Below are 24,569 nucleotides of genomic sequence, written 5' to 3'. Positions count from 1 at the left end.
GTCACCCTGTAACTTGTCTGCCCCTAGTGGGTAGTGGCCCCAACCCCTCCAACGAGGTCTCAGTCCCAGTTCGTCGCATTCTCGGGTTCTTTAGATCCTCTTTCATCCGTAGTAGTTAATCCCCTATTATGAGTTAATCATTCTTTATATTACACTTTCCCTGTTCCAATTACTGGGTGGTTTCTGTTTTGGGAGCGGACCGACACACTGCATTCTTGAAACAACTTGGAACGTTTAATGCTCATTAAGTAGAATTTCAAACGAAGTCTTTTGAAACCAATCATCCTAAAATTTGTTCTAACAAATCTTAGGTAAATATAGAAACCTGTGGGGAGTTGGAGCTGTCCTGGGATTAACGCAGAGCAGGTTTCCACATAAAAACATTGTTTTTTGAATATGCAGCAGCTATAGCACGTCTGTGGCACTGACGTGTGGATTAAAGACTGGATAGTTTTATCTATGGAACACTCAAGAAGAAGATCTGAATATCCTCGGCACAAGGAGACCGAATTTCTCTTACCCAGTGAAATGTAGCTTTGCGTATCCCAGATCCAGACAGTGCTGGGGGACGGAACTTCGTGACCTCTAGCACTCTGCTGGGAATGTTTTCTTAATTATATATAATTAAGAAAGATGGAATAATTATATATTCCAATTCATGTCTAGCAGTCCACAATGGGTATAGTTATGGACGATGTCATCTTGGTTTGCACTTGCTAATATCCTGAAAAGCTGGCCGGCTGAACCAGACTTAAGTGAAACCCAACGTATACAAAAGAGTAACTGAAAATCAGCAGGTAGCCCAACGCCCTTTACTTTTGTCCTTGGAGTTACTGCCTCTACTCTGGTCTGTCGCTTCTTCAGTTTACTTTTTATTCTAAGACTGCTGATTCTTATAAGTGTTCTATTCTTATTCACTGTGAATACACCTTCTTTTTTAAATAGAGAAAGAAAAGTGCATTGATTTGACATGCTAAGAAAAGAAAAAGATGATCCAAAATATAGAGAATTAGTATGACATAAAGAGTTTCTTTCTCAGTGGGAAAAAATAAAAACCGTATTGCTGAAGTCTTTCAACATTTCATTTTTTAATTTTTCCAACAGTACACTCTTTAAAAGAAGTTAACAACTTCGATTCCAAACATAAGGATTCAATAATGCGAATGAAAAGCTGTCATTTTCAGTGAAGCTGTTGCCTAATTACCCTGGAAAAAAGTATTCTTTTGATTGAACTGATGCAAAAATCCCTTAGAAAAGCTTCATGGTTGCCTGTAAAGAGTCTTCTTAAGGTCACTTTTACTTCTAGACCATCCCCCTTGTTTCTAGTGAAAGAGTTTTGCTTGGTAATGGCTTGTGGTTCCACAGTGTTTTGTGTATGAAAAGCGTAGACTAAGAGATACTACTGAAGTCGCTCAAATTGTAGATTCTGCCACAAAAGGAAGTCCCAACACTGAAACATTTCCCCTTAATGTTCAGCAAGACACATGAAAAGAAAACTCAAGTCCCACTTTCATCTTTACTTTGATCACCATTTTAAACGGCGTGAAGAGGCTGCCGCACGGTGGGAAGCAGAGCTCCACGGCCCAGTGTGCTTATTAAATGGCCTGCAGGTTCGGAGCGGCCGCCCCAGCCCCGGTTGCGGTCTGCAGACAGAGGCATCTGGTTGCTGCTGGGGGTCCCGGGGCTGAGCCGGGTGCTCCCCAGGGGTGTTCTCTCGGAAGCAGGGGAAGAAGCAGTGCTCCCAGACAGCAACAGAACAGCGTGCGAAACAATGCTCTCCATCCGCCCGATCATTTCCTGTTCAGAGCTGCCCTTTACTGCTGGGACAAGAGGACACTCCTGTTGGCTTTCATTTTTTCCAGGCGCTTCACTAAGTGGCCGTTGCTCACCTCGAGCTCTTCTGTTTTGTCCAATGCAGAGCGAAGCTGGAAATAAAGGCAAAAGGCAGTGAGCTTGGATTCCAAGCCTACTGAAAAACAAGTTACGACCCAGACCCACCGAGATTCTAAAAATACACATATACCTACCTACACGTGTGTATTCGTGTATTTCTTAATTTAAAAAGGAACACAAGGCACAAGATTCTGGCCTCATGAGTAACTAGGGAACCTTCCTGTTCTGAAATAGCTAGACCCCAGACAGGGCGCAGTCTTGGGGATCGTGACGGTCTCACGGAAGGTGAGGCAAACGAACAAACAAGCGCTGAGCCAGACCAGCTGGAGGAGGTGATCCCCACAGCCCCGGGCAGCTGGCTGCTAGGGCTCTGCAGCCAGAAACCGAAGTGGGAATGCCTGAGGCTAGGATGACCGTGCCCAGGAACCAGGGCCACAGAGCCCGGGGGGGCCACAGAGCCCGGGGGGCACAGCAGGAGCCACATCAGCAGGGAGCTGCACGGACCGGCAGGCAGTTGGGCAGAGTGGAGGTGCCCGAAGGCGGGGGTTCACAGCCCTGTGCCTGTGGAGACATGCATCATTAGAACAGAGTCTGCAGTTTTGCTTCTGATCCAAAACCCTCCAGGAGGGTGGGCGGGGTCCTGAGACAGGTTAAATGGCCCTGCCCTGCCTTTCACCAGCAGAGGCAGAAGCAGAAGCAGAAGCAGAAGCAGAAGCAGAAGCAGAAGCCCTTTTTGTAGAAATTTCCCCAAGTCAGGCCTGGAGTATAAATTCAAGTATATAAATTCAAATCAAGCATAATCTCATAAAACACCAAACACATGGTGGGACAAACCATTTGAGTCAACAGAAGCAATAAACAACAGAAATACACCCCAAAGACGGAACATGTTTCAGTCCTCAGTGTGGAAAGCAGAACACCGTGTATGAAATCGTTAAAGAAATAAGGATACAATCAACAGAGGAACCATAAACAAGAAACAATCAGGAATGAGAATACGAAACAAAAGGAGGTGAAATGGAAGATCTACAAAAACTGTACATTATGCAACGGGAGGTAAGGAGATGGGGAACGGAAAAGACAGATGGTAGAGAAATGCAGAGGGTCCGTGAGAAGATCTGGTATCCTCTGATCAGAGTCCCAGGGGGAAGGTGGAGTCTAGGGAAGAGGAGTTACTGAAGGAGATCGTGGTTGAAAATTTTCCAAAATTTATTTAGTAAAAAGACCTCACAGATCAAAGAAACGCAACATATCCCCAGCAGAACAAATAGCAGTAAACCCACATATTAACACATTAGAGTGAAGTGTAGAAAGTCAAAGGCAAAGAGAATGGCAGAGCAGCTAGAGAGGGGTAAAAAAAAAAAAGATCACCTGAAAAGAGTCAGAATGACAGATTTCTTAGCAGAAGCCGGAAGATGGTGGCATGACAGTTGCAATCACCATAGACAGAAAAACCACTGACAGGCGATTCTGGCCCTGAGCTCCTAATTGGCTGAACTACAATTTCCTTTACGGTGTGAGCACAGCCCTTCAGAGAGGTTTGGGCAGATGTGACAATGAATGATTCGGCCGCAGATTTCCCGGTGGTAAATCCTCCCTCTGGTCTCCCAACTAGAATAGCATTACCCATTCTCTTCCTAGAAATAGCCTAGAAAATTTACCTCTCTTTGAAGTTTCCGTTTTTCAGCCTTAAGTTCATCTTCTATCTTTTCAGCATTTTCGGCAGCCAGTTTATAACGTGATACTTGGCTTTCTAACCTTATGACCTGAGAGGAGAGGAGAAATCATGTGTATAAGTTGATGGGCCTGTTTCCTTTCCCCGATTGCTTTACTACATTTGAGATCAAACGGTCTAACTTGATAAAACGAGAGAAGACACCATGACAATAGTTATGATCTAGCATTTGGGACTATTACATAGGTTCTAGCCACGCAAGCTATTTGTTCATATTTATGAGCAAGCCAGTACTGACACCTATCAGGGACTCATTTCCTCCCTGACCCTTGTCCCAAGTGTGGTTCCTGCCGTGCAGACCCCATGACACCATCTCTCCCCCATGTGGGTCGATCCTGCAGAACCAGGCTGGCGAGGCAACGGCTCCACCAGGACCTCGGCTCCAGTCTAATCTCTCCCGGGGTTGGGGGGTGGGGAATCAGGAAAGGGAGGAGAGAGGCAAGGAACTCAGAGAGCAGGGGTGACGGAAGGCGGCTCTGGGGTGGCATCTGCGGCCAGAGACTCAGCCTGCCCTCAAAGGCGTGCTTCCGAACACGCATTGCTTTCTAGGTGCGCTTCTCATCTTCGTCTCTACAAAAATTCCAAAAAGTTCCAGCCACATATATCCACGATGGAGGGGGCAGGAGTACCTGCTTGTATCTCTCCCTTCGGTTAGGACACAGTCTGTCCCAGGGCCCAGCACGCTGGAGGTATGAGCGCCCCAAATCTAGGGACCAGAGCGAGCCGCTGGGCTGGGGTGGAAAGAGGGAAAATCCAGGCAAAAGGTACATTCCTCCATGAAGCGTTTTGTAATTAACCGATTTTTTTTTTTTTTTTTTTTAAAGAACAAACTGTCAAAAAAAAAAACCCTAACCACATTAGGTACTTTCTGCAACTAACTTTGTCTATAAAGGATGAGTATCGATTATAACAGCCCAGATCCTAGTTATGACCTCTCCCTCCCCACGTCCTCTCCTTGTAGGAAATACACAGAGAGACTTGCTGCCTTGTTTACCCCCCTTAGGACCTTTTTTTGGTTCTAAAATTCTCTGCTTCTTTTTGTCCTCAGCCTTCAAGCCTTTCTAGCAAATAAAACTTCAGTTAATCCTCAGTCGGGCGGCCAGTGATTGCGTACAAGTGTGCACGTACATTTTGTTCTAATGCAGTTATCTCTTGCTCAGATTTTGCAAGTTTAAATTTGAGGTCGCTGATCTGTCTGTTGGCATCCCCTAAAGGTTGAAAGAGAAGGAAAATCTGTTAAGCTCTTGGGCTTTGAAAATGTTAAAACAATGGTTACTGGGAACCAAGCCCTTTACTTTATAATCGTCTTGCCAATCTGTAAGTCCTGGCCTGTGGCCTCACAACTCAGGAGGAGCTCTTTCTCCGCAGCAGGGAGAGCGCCCTTGAGCAAAGAAGGCAAAGAAATGGTAGGGGGAAGGGGGAAGGGGGAAGGGGAGAGAGATTGGGCCTGCTTTTGTCCCCGTAAGCCTCCTTCTAGTCTACTGGCACAGAAAAATACCTTCCGATCTCCCCATACAATCAGCAGATCCAAAGACTGTATTCAGCGTAGTAAACGTGGTTTCTAGCAGCGCGTCAGCGGGTGGTACCTTGGTGTATGTTTTGGGTCACCTGTTCTGTTTCTTAGGCTCAGACGGAAACATCCTTGCTCTGCCCACCTGCCCGTCCTTGTTCTAGCCCACAAGGAAACATCTTTGTGCTTCTGTACTCAGGGCTTTTGGGGGGGCTTTGGGAACACCGGCCGTTCCTTGCCACGACAGTTTATCTCCTCCCGCATTAGTACAATAAAAATCGCGCATGGCAAAGGGATTTCTTCTACACGAGGATTGACATTTACTTTGTAGATCCATCACGTGCACGTCCGTCCCGTTTTGTAAGACCCCATCTTCCGGGTGCAGACTGTCTAATCTGATATTCCTCTGTCTCTCTTCCAGCTGCCCTTTGAGTTTCTTAATCTGCAAACATCCACCAATAAAGCACGTTAATTTCTCGATTCTAAATGAGATGAGAGCCTATGAGAAAGGAAGTTGCATGTCACGTAAAAGCCCACACCCACTAAGCACAATCCGATGTTGCCTTGCAGTTACTCCGTGTGTCTCGAAGGGGCCAGAGAGACAGGGGTTCCGTAATGAAGCGGGAGAGACGTAGTAAGACATTACAATCCACCAGGAAGATGGGGGAGTCTCTCCCGTTTCATAAAGGAACAAACCCAAATAAATAAATGAAAAACCTTGGGCCAGTTAGTACTCTTCTTAGAAAGTAATAGTAGTATACAGGATGAAGATGGAATTCTATTTACTGTAACAGGCATGCATTATTTTGTAACTCTGGGTGAGAAGTTATTTCTAAGGTTGAAGCTCCTCGAATTCAGGAGGAGATTTTCCATAAAACAGTTTTGAAAGGGCCACCTGGAGCCTTCCAGGTACAGCAGTGCTGTCCCCAACAGAACCCAAACGGGTTGTAGGTTTGCCACCTGCAGAGAGCTGGCCTCTACATAGCTTTCTTCCCTCTGAGAGAGACACACGCACACAGAGTAGCTGGAATTGCAGTTAACAGCCGTGACTGTAGAATCTTCTGCCATGTAATGGGGTGTCTCCCAGCCCTTGTTCTGTTAACCTCTGATCTCTGCGGACTTGTTGAAAGTCCCCCCCCACACACACCGACAGGAACAGAGCAGACCCCCGTGACGTACAAACCATCGGTGCGTGCTGCTTTAAGAAAACAAGTACAGAATTACCACGGGCATATGTTTTTAAAAGATCACAGGCACTTCAGGAGAATCCTCCCACCACATTTAGTGCCTTACCCAATTTTGAAAGAAATCTTCCAATCTTGTAAAAAGCGAGGCAAATACCTTTGATGAGGCTTACGCGGGAAAATGAGAAAAATCGAGCTTCCTTAGAAAGTGACTGTGGAATAACTTACTACTACCCTGCGTATGAAAAAGACCAAATAGGACGACTGTGTAGTGTTTCTTGAGGTAGAAGAGGTCAAGGAAGGTAAACTATAGGGAAAACAACTTGGATCAGCTGTAACAAAGAAATACCTGCCGGACAGGTGTGCTGACCACTGAGGGATTACAAAACTGACTTTTACAGGCCAGTGGAAGAGGAAGGGTGTTGGAATGTCTGGGGAACACCCTTGCCTCTCAATGCTTAATCTAGGCCTTCTACATAAGTCTTTATCGTAAGCAGCAATCCATGTAGCATGTACCAAATTCAGACCGTGGCCTTGAATCTTTGGGACAACCTCTCGAAATCTGATATGATTTCTAACGCTTTACTTGGATAAGAACGTTAAGAACACTGGTTGGCTCGGTAATTATCTTCAGCCACGATGCATCAGGGGTTTCCTGATGAAGCAAGAAGCTAGAGTGGGAAGGTTCCCGGTTTCAGGTGCCCCGTTTTCCAGAACTCGGAAAGTAATAAAAAGATCGTTACCTGTTCCAATAAGCATTCCCGTTCATCAACGAGCTTTTTCAACCTAATATCTAAAGAAATCAGAAAGATACAGGTTTAGGTGACTCCATGGACTGCCCCTTTCAGCAGACTGCTAAACTGAAGAAGGAGCACTGGGGTTAGTGGAACTGATGATGAAGGTATTATACACGTACCACGGCGAATGAGGCCACAGACAGGACGGGGGAGGAATTCAGCCAAGGGGGGTGAACTGCGTCCACCTCCCACACATGCTTGTCTCGTCAGGGCAGCATCCGGCTGCATGCAAACAGGCTAATCTTCTACTCTGGGTTAGCATGCAAGAGCTCTAGGGCCAAACCACACTGCAACACAAGATCTCACAAGGCTTCACGGTTTAGCATCATTAGCAAGGTACAAACACACTGAGAGTCGGGGTCAAGTATCACCAGCATTTTCATTAGCCTTGACTTTCCAGGTTTCCATCCCACGAGCGTTGGTCTTCCTCATTTCTCTCCAAGACTCACCAGTGTCAGAGTTCTGACTGTGCTTATGGACCCTAAGTGTCCTGACAGCACATCCGGGAACCCACTTTGTTGCTATTCTTTTGAGGAAGAACGCAGTAATAACTTAGGTTTCTGTCATTCTTCCCACCGCAGATACAGAAGTTTGCATGTACGTAAGCACCTAGAAATCCCCCAAACAAGTCTCTGAAGGGGCACTGAGTAATACATTCTCCAGAGTGCAGAGAGGAAACCAAGACCCAGGGAGGATTTTAGGGGCAAAATCCTGCACCAGTTTCAGGGCAAAATCAGGATGACGTGATGGTGGTGGGTGCTCATGTGTGCTGTGTCCTCACTGTGTGCCAGGCACTGTCCCAGCCACTAACACCATCTCCCGCGAAGCCCTCCAGGTGGGCAGTGCTGCCACGTCCCTCTTCCACAGATGAGGACCCAGGCCCGGCAGCTTTCCTAAGGCCCCAGGGCTGCACCCCTAACCCCTGCACCCACTGTTTTCCTAAACACAGCCCTCTGAGTCGCACCGGACTCCTGGCCTGAGCCTCTTCTTCCCGAGGCGGCAGTGCTCTCACACTGCCCAGGTTTTGATTAGCCGTGTGAAATGGAAATAATTCATACAAAACGCACCTTTATTTTCATTAAAAAAAAAATCATCTATCCACATTCTAATCCGAGTTACGTGTTTCCGCTAATTGTTTTTCCAAACATCCTAAACTGCTATTTTGAAAGGCACAAGGACAACATAAATGAAAACAGAAAATGATACGTGTAAGATACATTTATAATCCTTTTGAGTTCCATTTTAATTTACATACAAACTGCTTCTGACAGATGTTTTATTCTGTCCCTTCCATAAATGCACCCAACACTGAAACAAAAATTAAAATGAAAACCTGCCTCTCTTATTCAATATCACTTTTCATTTTATCTTGTATATTTTATATTCCTACATACAAAAACCACAGGCCTCATAAGAAACACTGAATATATCAGAAAGTGATTTGAGGCTCACATATCTATTTACAATTTCATTATTATTTTTCTATTAGAAGACTTCAAATTTCTTAGACAGCAAGTAAAAAAAAAAGTTAAAATGTAGTAATAGTGCTAACAATAAAAAACAAGAGCAATCTGACCTTTAGTCTTATAGTGAAAATATGAAAAATGGAGAGAGACAAATGGAACTTTTAAGGAAGAGAAATTTTAAAGCAGAAGTGGAGAAGATTAAATAGTTTCAGGAAACTGGAAAAAAGAAAGAAGCAAAATTGTCTGACATAAAGAAAATAAGCACTGAAATAAGAGAAAGACAGACAGTATATATTATCAGTTATATGCAGAATTTGAAAAATAAAACAAACGAATGAATATAACAAAACAGAAACAGACTCACAGATGGTAACTAGTGGTTACCAGTGGGGAGAGGGAAGGAGGGAGGGGCACGATGGAGCAGAGGGTTAAGAGGTACAAACTACTATGTATAAAATAAATAAGCTCCAGGGGTATATTATACAGCACAGGAAATATAGCCACTATATTATAATAACTTTAAATAGAGTGTAATATATAAAAATATTGAAACACTATGTTATACACCTGAAACGAACATAATATTGTAAATCAACTATACTTCAATAAAAAAAATTCAAAAAAGAAATGAAAATGAGTACTGCTTTTCTTACAGTCTTAAAAGTCAACAAGTCTAACCTGTGAAGTGAACAGCGATGCATGACTGGTAATTACTGTGATACCGAGCAAGAGAGCTGCAAACCTATACTCACTAAGCAGCCCTGCTCACCGTTGGTCTCTAACACCCAAACGATAAGCGTTAAAGAAAATTAAGTCACACTGTCTCGAACTCAGAGTTTTCTTTTACACTGGGAAGTTAAAATCAATTGGCAATCAAAGTTATTTTAGTAACATTGTTAAAGGATTACATTTTTAAAAATCTGTTTTTTATATATTAAATCCCACCACACTTTCTGGTGTGAACTTTAGAGACCCGTGAAACAAGAAACAGGCGAAGTGGCGAGGCCATACAGACAGTCACGGGGGCAGCAAGCAAGCACCAGGACCCCCAGCCCCGCTCCAGAGGGGCTTGCGTGTTGTGACCGCGTCTGTCCAGGCTGCGAAGGTCAACCACCAGCAACAACCGTGGTCACTCAGCACTTACTCTCCAGTGCTCTACTGGGTCTGATCCACACCACCACTCTCAAAGGCAGGTTCTAACCCCAATTTCAGAGAGTAAAGTGAGACACGGGAGGGGTAAGTAGCTTACTCATAATAATATATTACCAGGAGGATCATTTTCATTCTGTGGGTTAATTTCACCCAACCCTGGGCCTCAGGCCTCCTCTCCCCATGGCAGAGAAAGTCACCTCCCTCCATATTCGCAAAGATAACGATCAGAAGACTGATGTCTCAAGAAATCCACTGAGTGTGGTCCTTTCTCTGCTCTCTCCTTGCACTGACTTAATTTGATTATAGTCCGTGTGGTCAGTTTTCATCTTCCCCAGGGCTAGCCTCCCACGCCAGGATCGCCCCTGCTTCTGGTAAAAGGCAGAACAGGGACAGGCTGCTCAAGAGGTCTGTACAGATGGCAACTCCCTACGGCAGCTGCTGCTTCAGGTCAGCCAAACAGCTGAAGCCTTTCACGTCTCAAAAAATTCGTTCGTCTTTGATGTAAGAGGGGCAGAGAGGGTGAAAGGGAGAGCGAAAGGGTTTTTCTCCTGAAAGACTGTCCTCCCTGTATGAGGTCAGCACACTGGATAAGCACATATTCTGAATGGAGCACGCTCACACGCCCCTGCCTTTCCTTCTGGAGCCCGGACACTTGGAATGAATCTTACTGTTGTGTTCCCTTGTTTCGATGGCCATGGTGGCATGTCATACAAGACGGTCTCCTAGAAAAGGAATCTTATCAATGGAAAACAGGAACCCTAAACTGTCTAAACAGCCAGAAGCAGCATTCCAGGGTCCTAGTGACAGTGGAAATCCAAATGTTCAGGTCATTAGGTTTTCCATTAATTGGAAATACTCAATGTTATACAAAGTAGTCAGCGCAAGATACCCCATTCTTAAACACTCTTTTCAAAAGTTTTACTGCTTCCCAACCTTTGTATGTTATAAAATAGCCTATAATTCAAAATTCTCAGTTACCTTTCCCTACTTTTTACAGAAACTCATAGTTATACTTACATACTTTGGAAGGAAGATTAACATTTTACATACAGTAGCCACGTTCTGGTTTGGGGTTGAAAAATATGCCAGCTTTTTGATTTCAAGTATCAGTGATCGATGCTTTTCTCTGTTCTGCATTATAGTGAAACCTCAGTGGTCCAGGTTCCTCTGGGGCTGGGGCTGACAGGTCACCTTTTGATTCTTTTCTGAGTCTGAACTGTTTGACACTGCGATCTTTCCAAATGGCCTTATATACTTCCACGCCTTCCTACACTGAATACACCAAAGGTAACCATTTCTTGATAATTCAGGGGCCTTCACGTGCACATTAATTACCGTGTGGGGCCGTAATATCATCTCGCCCTCGGAGCAGGGTAATTGATGTGCATAATGAAGGCTCTTAGATGATCAGGGATGGTTTGGTTCTTCAGAATCCTTATCTTCTTTTTTGCTGACTTTCCAATTCTCTGCTGCTTCCACTAGAGGTTGGGTCCTATGTGCTTGTTCATGGGCAGAGCACCTTCCATATAGGAAGTGATCTTACATGTTTATTGATTAAATGAGGGATGAACACTGGAGACTGCTGGCTGGCTGGCTGGCTGGAGGGATGGGAAGCCTATAATAATGCCCTTAAATGTGCTGTTGAATAACATGGGAAAGAAAGGAAAGAACTTAAAATGGTTTGATGATCTCACCACTGAGTGAGTTTGGCTGTTGAATCACTTCCCCAGAGGCCTTTAAAAGTAGGAAGGAGAGCTGTTCCCAATGTACATTCCAGTATGAACGCAGCTTTGCTAAAGTTATAGATACCAACTTTAAAGTCCTTTGCAGCCCTTGGACTTGATTCTCTAGCAAGCCCCGTAGTTTTCTGTTTATATGGCACAAGTGGAGAGAGCTGAGCAGTCCCATTATCCTCTGCTTCAGGACACTTATGCAGAAATAGTCGATGTTTATTTGAATTTCTCATCGAAACATTCTAATAAGCACTGGCGCCTGTAAGCAACGCAACCTTTCTCAAGTGGGCTCTTCACCACAGCCACAGACCACAGGAGGTTCTATGCGGAAAGATCTTACTCAAGGATGGTCCAACACTAGTCCCAGTCTGGACGCCGGGAGAGAAGCTCTTCACTACTGACAATGGATATCACGCATGAGTCCTCCATAGAACCCCAACTGGGAACTAGCAACCCAGAAGTAGATAAAAGTAGATTAAAGATGATATTATGTAGCCACAGTCAGAATTCAAGTAGCACAAGAGTGATCACAGGCTTGTAAAATTATAAAATGATTTTATTTCAGATTTTGTTGAGGTATCGGTCATTTTTGCACTCAATTATATCTTGTAACAATAATACGAAGTCATATGATCTCATAAAGTGTCAACAGCATTCAAACTGTACATTCCCCTGTCATTTTAATATTCTAGAACGGTTTTTTATTTAACTTTACAATTATTTTTAAAATGTTTCTTTATATAGAAAATATATATCTTGTTCAGGGAGATCAAAACAAGAAATTTCTGTTAAGAATACACCGAAAAACAACAAATGAAAATATTTATACCAGATACCAAGCGATTCAACTATTTAAAATATCCCGTTAGAGTCTAATCAGAAGTTTGCACAAGTATAGCATCCTTTTGTCTTGCTCTACTGAATAATGATGAGACAGATACAAAGAGAAGTAATTTTAAGGTTAAAAAAATAAATTTTAGAAATGACTCTCCCTAGCCAAATACTGCAGTAGGAAATGCAATTACAACATGCATCTCTTCCAGAAAAGAATTAAAAAAAAAAAAAAAAGAAGTCTTTGCATAAAATGACTTTGGTACATAATTGTCATGAAGTCAAAATCTCCTACAAGATAAATTCAGGTATCCTCAAGAATGAGATCTAAAAGTATCGGTCTGGGGTAAAATACTTATATGAGGTAAAAGCAAGTAAGCTATCCCTAGTGCTGTAAGATGTTTATTTGCTATCCCTAACATGATTAATTATTGTCCGAACATGCAAATCTCATCACTCAGTGACCTATGTGCTGTCTGGTCGTTTATGTACTTTTAAAATAAAATACCATACAGGTTACATTATATATATCAAGATCAAATATGAAAGCACACACATTTAAATGAGACACCTTCATTTAAATCATACTCATAATGTGGAAATCTCAGGATACTATTTGGTCGCTTCAATTAGATGTTGATACATTTGGTCAAGAATATGCACATTCATATCAGCTTAAGGCCAAAGCTAAATATTTTGAGGCTGATTTTTAAGCAGAAATACAACAGTGTACATTATCGTTTGATGCTCTCGGAATGCTCTCCATTAGAACTAACTCCGATAACAGAAGTGTCCTTCTCATCTGGGTGATAACCTTAGTGATGAAATAGAAATCTACAGGTAACAGTCTATAGCTTCAAGGATTAGATAACTTGGTGGATTGTCATTCGGTGCGCCTATACCAATCTAGAACATTTTCTGTGTCTCACCGGTGGAGTCTCTCACAGTTGGACTTGCTGTGCGGTCCTGGTCCCCCCCTAAGACCCCGCCTCAACCTACGACAAGGTACAGTCCTCTTTGTTTCTGCCCTTCCCGTGTCCACCTGTCATCTCTTCCTTGCTTTCTGAATTAAAGTCCCCCACCTCGCCTGCTGGTGCCACGTCATCATTTTCTAGACTAACGCTGTCTGAAACCTTCCTGACTGTGTGACCTCGATTTTCTGATGTCACATGCTCTCCTGTGCCTTTTGTTTGACAGGCATCGTTAACGTTCTTCGAGGGACCTTCATCTTGGAGCAGGGCGCTGCCTGGCACTTCCTCACTGTCTGGACCTGGAGGACGGCTGGGAGCGGTGCCGTCTTCCTCAGCATCATCTTTTCTAGCACCTTCCTCTGATCCTTTATTACTGGCACTGGTGCCTGATGACTGAACTGTATTATCTTCAAAATCCAACGTGTCTCCATCAGCTACTGCTTTCCTTGTCTTAGCGTTTACACCAAAATCGTCTTGGTGAAGTCCTCCGTCCAACTCAGTTTTAGGATTTTCTGGACCATCGGCGTTTTTACTGCTTCCTACCGCAGCGTCCTGTTTTGGGTTTTTAGTGACCTCATTTTGCGCTTCTACAACTGGCTTTTTGTCAGTAAGTTCTACCTGCTCTTCTTTCACTTCACTTAAATCTGGGTTTTGAAATGTTAACTCTTTCTGAACATCTTTGGTTTCTACAGGCGCTGGTGATTTTTTCTTCTTGTTTTTCTTTTTCTTGTTCTTCGTTTTCTTGGGCGACGAATCCGGCCCCTCTCCCTGTTGGTCATTCTTTTCCTCATCGGGCTCTTTCATATCTAGGGATTCACTTTCAGCATCTACCTTACTTGGACCTGTCACCTCCTGAGGGCTGCTTCTGGCTTCTGGAGAACAAGGAATGGCTTGGACTTCCAGCTTGATTGGTTTCTCATCCCTTACTTTTCTTCCTTTACCCTCCCCTTCATTGTTCTCCCCACCTACCTCTGTGCTCTGAATCGGGACCTCCTTGGGCTCAGCTACTTCCTGGTTGGTGAGTTCTTTCTCTAAATCATGCCCTGAGCTTGGGTCCAAGCCTTCCGGAGCATCTACCTCACACTTTTCACGGTGACTCACCGTGTCATCGATACCCCTTGGAGGACTTGAGGCTACTGTGCCCACCTGCTCCCCCAACCCAGTGAGCCCTGCCTCCGGCACAGCCTCTGTGGGGTTCCCACTCTGCTCCCCAGTGTCTGCACTGCTCTCCCTTCCAACTTCAGATACTTGCAAAGGAGCACATTCCTGACGTGGTTCTACGCTAATCTCGTCCACGTTGGTTTCAAAATCTTCCTGTTTTTCTTTTTCCCACTCTTCTGCAGATTCTTTACTTTGGCTTTTGGTATCCAAGGCATTACTGCTGCCCTGCCCAATCCCAGGACCTGGGATTCCACCATCTAGTTCACTGTTTATGACCTCACTTGACTCAACCTGCTGTGTGCTTTCAAAGAAGGAAGTGTTCTCCAGAATTTGGCTTTGAACCCGTTCCTCGTTCTCAGAATTTACTAACGTTCCTGGGGAGGGGGCACTGTCTTCAGAGGTTTTCTGGTCCTCGGCATTGTCACCAGGATGTAACACCTCTGTGTCCACACAGTCCTTTCCTGGGTCCTCTTTGTGCCGTCTTTGCTCAGTGTTCCACAAGATTTCTCTTTTCCCCTCATTCTCCACCATTTCATCTTTCACCTCCACTTCATTGGCTCTTCCTAAAAGACCATTGAGAAAATTGAAGGGACCCCATGATGTGGTTGACCACACAACATATATTACAATGTAAACACATGTTCTCTTTCCCAGCCAACCCCGCTCCTAAAGAGAGAGAGCCATCAGAGAAGCACACGGACAGAAGCCTTTGCCAGTTCTGTGCGGCAAAGCAGCCATCGCGTTAGCAAACGTTGGATCAGCGGAGGCCACTGCCACCACGTCAAAGGCAAGAGTGGCTGCTGGTGCCACCTGGGGTGAACTGACTTTCAAAGGTGAAGTTAAGTTTTAACAGATAAGAAAGAGCTCTGGATCAGGCAGCCAAACTCTCCAAGATGAGGGGATTCAGAAGGATGGAAGGTTCGTGGTCCCCATTCTCATTTCTGGATGCACACGGGGACCACTCCTACTTTTCCAGCTGTCAAACTGCACTGAATATCACGCAGCTCTGAGAGCAGCTTTCACATAATTTTTAAAAGAAACACCCAGGGCTTCCCCGGTGGCGCAGTGGTTGAGAGCCCGCCTGCCGATGCAGGGGACGCGGGTTCGTGCCCCGGTCCGGGAAGATCCCACGTGCCGCGGAGCGGCTGGGCCCGTGAGCCATGGCCGCTGAGCCTGCGCGTCCGGAGCCTGTGCTCCGCAACGGGAGAGGCCACAGCGGTGAGAGACCCGCGTACCGCAAAAAGCGAAAACAAAAACAAAACACATGGAGACCACTTCCAAAACTGACGTTTCTCGTTCTTTAAGTGTTCATTACACAACAGTTATCAAGGATTTATAAGATGTATATCTGAACAAGAGCAGCATGGTAAATTCTAGCTGCTCAGGTAGGGAACATAAAGGTAGGATGGACATCCATCAGTTTGTCTTCCCTCAGCAACTCTGACACAATGAAAAGAGCTGTGTTTCTAGAATAGTCATCAGGGTAATGAGGCACCTTCCCGGAAAGCCAGTCCTGGGAAGCTGGGGCCTACAGGTTTCTTCATGTCCATGAAGAACCTTCCAAGTGGAAACTACAGCCATGGTCCCTGACCTTATCCCAGCCTCACTGTGAAAAGCTGGAAATGGTTGCGAGCGAGGCCTTATTTGCTGGCTACAACTTCAGGCGGCCCACCACATGTAGAAGGTTTATCCCAAAGCCAAGTATATTACGACAAATATTAATTGGTGAATCTTTTCAGATATTTGAAAACTGTGTAAAATATTCCTACAATATATTGGGTTTCCCAATTTACATTCTTTCAGAAGCAAAAATGTGACATACAAAGGAACATCACCTCTGACAAAGGGGCAGACGTTTTCAGACTCTTGCTGGTAAGGAAAGCCCTCCGCAATGACCACACTCACCACCCAGGGCTCCCCGTCCATCTCACCTACACCCAGGGCTACTTGTCCTTCTGCTGTCCACAGGCACTTCAGACTCTCAAAACGCTTAATGGTGCACGGGATTTGCAGCACTGGCTTGCAAACACAGTCAACTAACTTACTTTACGGCTCTGCTATTCTGATCTTTTGACAATTCTGTAACAGAATAAGTCACAACGCCGTGTTTGGCACATAACTGAAGAAAAACAAATACAACAGAACCGTCAACACGGTCACTTAATTTTGAGATTATTTTCCTTGTATTCACAGTCTCGCTGGCAGCTTTGAGAAGCAAAAGAAACGTAGTCTTAAGCCATCGGTGGTGAGCACTGAACAGAGGTACATGCCAGACAACACACGTGGGTGATGGCATCGTTTGACAAGGAAGTTCCCATGAAGTGACAGAACGAAGGGCATGCTGGGTGATTGTTAATCGATCAGTGATGATTACGTCAACTCTGCCAATGCATGGAAGGTGAACCAGTGCTGACTGGAAGACACGAGGATCAGAGGAAAACAAGTACTTACCTAGCGTCCCATCCCCTGTTGCCTGGAGGGCATTTAACTCTTCCTTTGTCATCTTTGTAGAACCTTGGTAGCCAACATTATTTAGAGGGTCTGAAGTCTCTCCATTGGTAGCTACTTCTGAATTTAGGATTATTCCATGTTTCTGGGAATAAAAACAGGCTCATCGTAATACTCACTAAGTGATATTAGGTTAAACTTTATTTTATAAACGAGAATTTTAAAAAAGCCTGATTTTTTTCCTAAGCAGAGGAAAACTCTACAGAGACAGAGGAGCGCTAGGCTGCCCCCCTGTAAATATTCTATCAACACACACTGATCTGGGATGTCTTCCTCCAAGGGTCCTTCCTTACATGTTCCCGTCCCCGTCTTAGTGTGCTGGTGACAAAACACCTTCCTCGGGCGCATCCTCTTGCACTGCAGGCTGCCAGAAAGCAGAGCATCAAGCCAGCCACCGCACAGTGGTCTTTACCTCTAAAACCCCGGCTGTGTTCTTTAAAAGGACAGAGGTAAAGAAATATGTACGTGTTCTGAGAGGAATGATCAAACTCGGATGGAAGGTTTGTTAGAGTCGAAAGAAATACAGTTCGTGCTCACTACACAGCAAAACACTTTAAACCCGGCAACGCTCCACAACGCCAGGATGCCCCCCTCACCCGGGATCGCCCCCTCCCTTACCCGCTCCTGCCGCCCATAGCTCTTTCTCTTCTGCTTGGAGGAATTCCCAGCCCTGTACTCACACCCTGGCTAGAAGCAGCACTGCGAATCTGAGCTCTAAGCCTGTTCCCTGCTGGCTTACTGCTCTGGCCTTGACCCTTCATTATAAGTAGCTGACGTGGATGTTTCCATTGGCGATGCACGTGCCAGCCCGTGGCCATACCCCCTAGACTCAACACCACCTTCTATGGTGCCGAGAGTCCACCCAGAGCTCTGACCCCCGCTGCTGCCCGTTGGTTTATTTTACTCAGTTTCCAGCCAGCAGCTGAAGACCCCTTGACATGGCCCAGACAGAACTTTCCTACCATCCACGGGGTCTCCAAGTCTAACTAGCGTCAGCCACGCCACTGTCCAGCTACAGAGGTTCTTATGTTCGAGACTTTAATATAAGAAAGAAATACACTCTCTAACTTGGAGTAATGTCCTGGAGAATTTACTGGTGAGTTTGAGAAAAAATTTAGACAGCCTATCAAAAAAATTCTTGGAAATCAGAGTTGCTTCCAAGATCAGATATGCCTATAAACATCTAAAGACCATCGGCACACCCCACGGAATCTACACTGACTTCACATGTCTCTTTGGGGGTCAGTTAACCCACGATTTGATTTTATTAACAGAACTAAAATCAACGACATAAAATCAATGACCACCACTATCCACACACATTCATCCTTGAGAATCCTGGAATTTGCTGTTGTCGCCTGGATTTTTAAAAACTGTACTTTGGCTTCATACCTTTAATTCCTCTTTCAGCACGACTACTTCTTCTCTAAGATCGTCTCGTTCACTCCTTATGGAATCAAAGAACTCTTTCTGCCTCTCTAATGCCTGAGTGTGTAGCGGAGCAAAGAGAGAGAAGATTCACACAGGTGAGCAGACGACTTCAGAAGCAGGACTAGGAAGGAGGCTTCTACTATGTAAAACGCTAACACCGGCAGGGCATTCGATAGACTATGCTTAAAGATATAAACACAATGCACTTAGCTTACGCCAGCCAAGAAACGTCACTGTGCATGCTGCCTGAAAGACATTAACGTTCTGAAGGATGCTCTCTTTTTTACACCCTCTCCTGGCTTAGTCTGCGGTTTCACGGCATAGTTGGAGAAGCAACAGAAGCCATGCACCCATTTAAATGAGGGATAAATAAAGGAAAAGAAGAAACGTTTACAAACCCCCAGTGACAACTATTTTAGTAATTTAGACTATTTTTGTACGTTGATTCTCGGTGTTTGTTGTCACAGGTGAACGTAAAGTGGTCCTGAGGCAAGCACAACGCACACACAGACATGCACACGAGATCTTAAATGAGCGTTGGTGAGCGTATCAGAGTGAAGGCAAGGTGCAGCTTCACGCTGTAAAGGCGCTGACGTTCGCTTCAACATCTAGAGATTGCTATCAGAGCCGTGGGGAGTGAGTCGCCGTGTTTGGGAAGCCATCTGGCATCGCGGAGCACAGCTGTCACTTTAGTAAGCGTGTTCTTTGCTCCCTACTCGTCACTCCTAAATGCAGACGGGCTGCCTCTTCTTTCCCTGTGGAGCGAGAGGGGCTGACATCTCCCTGGGGAGGCTCAAGGTGGGCATGCGTGAGGCACAGCACCTGCCACCTTGCAGCTTCCTCAAAGCCCTTGGAGAAAAAGCCCAGGCAACACGGGACAGGGAACTCCAGGAGGTCTGAGCCTCCACGCGTGGACCCGCCCGGCGGGTTCCTCACTCCTCTGATCTCTGTGCCGCTGGCTGCTCACAGGCAGGCAGGGAGCCCGGGAATGCTGACCAGAGGAGAATCTCCACACTGGAAGTCCACTTCCAATTTGGAGTTAATGTCAATTTGGGTAAGTTCATGTAGTCTCTCTTTTATTCGCTTTGTGTCCCACGGGGGTCACATGCAAACTCATACAAGCCTTTTTTGCAAGCCAAAGATTCTGAAAGCATTCAATTTCCTAAGCAGACTGCCCACTTGAACCGATTTCAAAGACTTGAGAATCCTACCCCTATCTTTTTGTCTTTCCATTCTATTGTTTCCTGAAGATCAGAAATCTCCCTGATATAACTCGCCTGTTTCTGCTGTAGCTGTCGGATTTCCTGAAGAATAGGAACAGATAGAAAGAAAGCAGATACAGGGTTAAACGGGAAGCAACTCTGCAGTGTAGACAACCCCTGAGCCAGCAAGCGCCCTTGGAGGTCCCGGCACCATTTTTTCTCACTGATCCCGAGTTCGTTCTCAGGATGCAGGGACTTTACCCTTGTCCTTTCCCCCAGCTCCAAGAGTAGGAAGAAAACCAGCTGGAGTGAACTTCTCACTTACAGGCACTAGGGTTCTAACCAAATTAAAAAAGTAAAAAGTCAAGTCTGCATTCGTTTCCTTTTGTCGCTGTAACAAATTACCACAAATTCAGTGGCTTAGAACAACACAAACTTATTTTCTTACAGTTCTGGCGCTCAGAAGTTCAAAATGAGTCTTATGGTGTCCCCAAGGCATGGGCAGGCCTGGGCTCTTTTCTGGAGGCTCGGGGCAGGGGAGAATCTATTTCCGCCACTCTTTAGCTCCTAGATGTGCCCACAGTCCTTGGTCTGTGGCCCCTTCCTCACGTGGCTCTGACCTCTGCCCCCATGGTCACATCTCCTATGCTGCCTTTGACTTTCCTGCCTCCTTCTTGCAAGGACCCTTTGGATCACTCTGGGTCCATGCAGATGATACAGGATAATCTCCCATCACAAGGTCCTTAACTTAATCACATCTGCAAAGTCCCTTTGTCTGAGTAAGGCGACACAGTCACAGTTCCAGGGATTAGGACGTGGGCATCTTGGGGGGCATTATTCGGTCTGCCACACCTCCTCACACAAACACAAAACCACCAAAGAATGAGAATCTTCACTAATAAAAGGAACCGTCTCCTCAAACGAGGCATAGAGAATTCGCCTGAACTCAATTTTCAAGAAAACTGGTAGCTTTAGTAATGACCCAGCAAGATGTTCCTAGGTCACACACAAAGGAAAAAAAGAACAGAAAAGAAAAACAGGAAAAACTACTCACCTCAAGCATTTCTTCTCTTTGCTTCAGGGCCTCTTTCACCTCAGCAAACTGAAACTGGAGGATACTGTGGGCATGCTTTTCCCTTTCAAATTCCTACGAAGGAGGAGAAGAGCGTTCAAGTTCCAGTGGAATCACATTTTTCTGTCGCTCTAGTTCACGTTCTTATGATTTACCTTTACCTGGAACAAATTACCTGTTACCATGTCATCACAATTTTCAAGGCCTTTTTTAAAAATAAATTTATTTATTTTTTTTGTTGTTATTTTTGGCTGCGTTGGGTCTTCGTTGCTGCGCACGGGCTTTCTCTAGTTGTGGCGAGCAGGGGCTACTCTTCGTTGCGGTGCGCGGGCTTCTCATTGCGGTGGCTTCCCTTGTTTCAGAGCACGGGCTCTAGGTGCGCAGGCTCAGTAGTTGTGGCACGGGGGCTCAGTAGTTGTGGCTCGCGGGCTGTAGAGCGCAGGCTCAGTAGTTGTGGCGCACGGGCTTAGTTGCTCTGCTACGTGTGGGATCTTCCCGGCCCAGGGCTCGAACCCGTGTCCCCTGCATTGGCAGGCGGATTCCTAACCACTGTGCCACCAGGGAAGCCCTCAAGGCCTTTTTAACAACATGAACCAGTTTCTCTGGATTTTCTAGAAGACACCCCTACGATCTACTGTAAAATTAACCTGAGGACAAACATATGGACAACAAGGGGGGAAACGGGCGGGGGGGGGGGCGTGTGTGTGGTGTGGGATGAACTGGGAGATTGTGATTGACATATACACTAATATGTATAAAATGGATGACTAATAAGAACCTGCTGTATAAAAAAATAAATAAAATAAAATTCAAAAAGAAAAATTAACCTGAGGAGTTGACACAGCTGACAGTATGACCCGATTTCTTTACAGGTAAGCCGTTTCCTGGGAAGGCCCCCCAGGCTGTCCGCTGAGGGCCTGGAGGAGGCAGCTTTGCAAAGAGTGGTAATAAAATCATCCCTGAGTTTGAAATATGCCGATGAATACTCTTTGGGGCAAAAAGGGATGGTCTACCTTGGCAAGTTTATCTCACTAACAGTAGGCGGCCAGCTCTGTACCTCAGAGACAAAACAGAAACAGGCGGGGGAAGCAAAGCCCTTGTCAGCACAAAGCCGCTCCCCCAGTCCAACCCTTCCCTGCATGAGACTCATCCCCGCAACCGGGCAACACGCTCCTCTGGTCTCCCACTCAGCTCAGCACAGCAGTGCAGTCCCTAACGATGGTGTGATACCCACCTAGCTGCCAACAGTTTAGGGAACAGCAGGGAACACCTCCCCTCGATTCGTTACCGGTTATTTTAGAAGGGATTTGACCTTAGCTCACCCTGGCATCACGTGCTCACCCACTTTCTGAAGTCTGGGGGTGACTGGACCCTCCTAGCTGTGACAAAGACGTGTCTGTCGGGCTTTGCTTCGCCCACTGTCCCCACCTTGGGTCAACATTCCAGGATCACCCCATTTCTCTGGAATTAGATTTGGGGCTTCTTGGTCTACTCCCTGATGCCTAAATGAGGGCATTCTAGGAGTATTTAGAAGGCATTACAGTACTGTTTCACCCAAGTGGGTTCAGAATACGCTCTCTGCTCCTAAATTATGAATTAGTTTCAAAGAAAGCTTTCATGACATCAGGTCTCATGAAAAGTTTCTCCTTTGTTTCAGAGTTCAGTTACCAGCAACTTCATGGACACAATTCTTCTTTGGCTTCTAACTCAACTACAGTAGTGAAAGAAGGAGGCCCTCGAGTCGTTATGGTATTTGGCTTTAACCCTTGGGATTTAGAGGATATAGCTAGTTAGAAAAAAAAAGATAAGGACACTCACAAATTAAATTTTCTATTTATCTCAGCAACTCTGAAAAATTGGGTAATATTCTAGGATCGGACAAACCAGCTAATTCCTTAAAATATGAAAAACAAGTATTCCTCGCTGACTCACAAAGAACAGCTAAGCCCAGCCTTCACCAAATCAGCCTACTGTCATTAATTTCAACATATGCTCATGCTTTTTGTTGATACCATAAGTTAACATATTAATTCCAGTGGTTCTTCATGAAAGCCCAAATAAGATTCTACCCTTTTCTGAGGTTAATGACGGTTTTTAATTCTCAAGTGGAGGAACCATGTCTTTTCCCAATCAGCAGAAAACAAATGAATATAATTTTCTTAAAATCCTTGATACTTGCAACTATTTCTCTCTGGTGTTGAGATAAAATAAGAATGAAGAAATGTATATTAACAGGAAAATCTTGAAGCATCTAACTGTGCTTTGTCCAAGCATGCTGGGTCTTTCGTAGGCAGGTTTTTTCATGGTTATGATTTTACCTTATATGCAAAACACACAAATGTCCTCCTAGTAAAATTGTCTCTAGTTTACATATTGAAATTGTGCATACCAATATTGCAAGTCCCTCAGCAAAGAGCACGGTATTCTTATTCTTATATGTTTGGGCTTCCAGGGCAAGTGGAGAACTATTGTTTTTAAAAAACACACACACACGCAAATATATACATACACATGTACAACACGTAGATACCATATACCAAATACATATACATACACACACACACATATTCTACCATTCTTACCTATACCGTATGTATATGCTCCCATCCTTATACATACCATTTATATATGTAGTCTACTATAATTACATATACCATTCATATACGTATGCCTGTGTATATATATATTCTGTATATTCTCCCATTCTTATATATACCATTTACATGTATATTCTCCCATTCTTACATATATCATTTATATATATATCCTACCATCCTTACATACACCGTTTATATATCTATATATTCTCCCGTCCTTACATACAGCGTTTACATATACATACACTCCACCCTTCTTTCTCGCACTAGCACATACTTTGGTTTTCTCCTCGCACTGCCGCCTGGACTCAGCCAGCTGCTCTTCAAGCTCCAGCATCACGTCCTTTAGCGTATCGACCTGGTACATAAAGTTTGTCTTCTCATTGTCTAGCTGAGCGTTGGAAACCATGGCCTTCTTATATTTTTCTTCCACTTCTGCTAGTGAGTCCTGCAGAAAATAGGTCATGTTTTCGAAATTGTAGTAAGGAAACAAAAACACAGATTAGTTCAGTATTTTTAACAAAACCTCCAAAAACGCAGCCCTAGATTTAGACTTTATTTCTTAGAGCAAATGAATCAGAAGAAGAAACACATGGCAATTTGAAATGCCCCAAAAGTCTCCCTTTTCAATTTGTTCCGATTCTCATGACTCAGGAAATTAGTTATTAACTGTGTGTAGGGGTGAAGATAACTTACAGTCATCAGGACAAGGGGGACGCTGGGTGGAAGGGGCTCTGGTCACAGAGGCAGCAGAGCCCTGGCTGTGGGAATCTGATTCTGTAGCCCCGCTGTACAGGTGTCTGAAGTAACCACTCAAGACACGTGACCAGAACCTGGGACAGAGCCAGTGCCGGGGAGGGGGAGTAGAACACCTGCCGCCAGCAGCCCACTGTCCCCATTGGGGCTTATGACCCAGGAAAGGCTTAAGTGGAAGTTCACATGTTCAACCCATAGGAAAACTCAACGAGGTACACAGGCCTCACTGGGTAGGTCCCGGAGAGACAAAGCTCATTCCTTTGAAAAGACAACCAGGGAAAGAGGCCTGCAAAGTAAACATGCCCCCCTCAACCCCGGGGCTCACACACCGGCAGGGCAGGCCACAGAGGACAGCAGCGTGTGGATCCCGAAGCACAGACCAGCGGGAGACGACTCTGGGAGAACACAGAGCAGAATCCCAGGTGCAAAGGACCCTGAGCTACAGAAAAGCGGGCACTGGCGGGTCGGGCGTGTGTCAGGTGCTACCAGGAGGCTCTGCGGAGACCAGCGCTGCTCTCGCCTGCACTTGCAAACCAGGGCAAGGATTTCAGGTGGGACCAGTGATTCCTG

The 24,569-nt window shown here is 45.1% G+C and overlaps 1 protein-coding gene across 6 annotated transcripts in view; it reads right to left on the bottom strand.

The window, feature by feature from the left end:
- Positions 1–1,064: 1,064 nt before the first annotated feature.
- Positions 1,065–24,569, bottom strand: part of LRRFIP1 (LRR binding FLII interacting protein 1) — a 143,400-nt gene continuing 119,895 nt past the window's right edge. For 3 of the 6 annotated variants that reach the window (XM_065881080.1, XM_065881081.1, XM_065881083.1), the window contains 5 exons: positions 23,521–23,691; positions 20,629–20,721; positions 16,885–17,026; positions 14,688–14,996; positions 13,297–14,549 (listed from right to left, as the gene is read on the bottom strand). In XM_065881080.1, coding sequence (XP_065737152.1) covers positions 13,297–14,549; positions 14,688–14,996; positions 16,885–17,026; positions 20,629–20,721; positions 23,521–23,691 — 1,968 coding nt within the window. Of the gene's footprint in view, positions 1,926–3,554; positions 3,660–4,756; positions 4,837–5,462; positions 5,581–7,065; positions 7,116–13,296; positions 14,550–14,687; positions 14,997–16,884; positions 17,027–18,333; positions 18,427–19,583; positions 19,677–20,628; positions 20,722–23,520; positions 23,692–24,569 lie in introns of those variants that run through there. The other 3 variants (XM_065881085.1, XM_065881086.1, XM_065881084.1) reach the window with 2 other exon arrangements.

The sequence above is a fragment of the Phocoena phocoena genome, chromosome 7 (genome assembly GCF_963924675.1).
Source record: "Phocoena phocoena chromosome 7, mPhoPho1.1, whole genome shotgun sequence".
Classification (NCBI taxonomy): domain Eukaryota; kingdom Metazoa; phylum Chordata; class Mammalia; order Artiodactyla; family Phocoenidae; genus Phocoena; species Phocoena phocoena.
The sequence above is the reverse complement of the archived record's forward strand: the minus strand, read 5'-3'. Positions and strand labels throughout refer to the sequence as shown.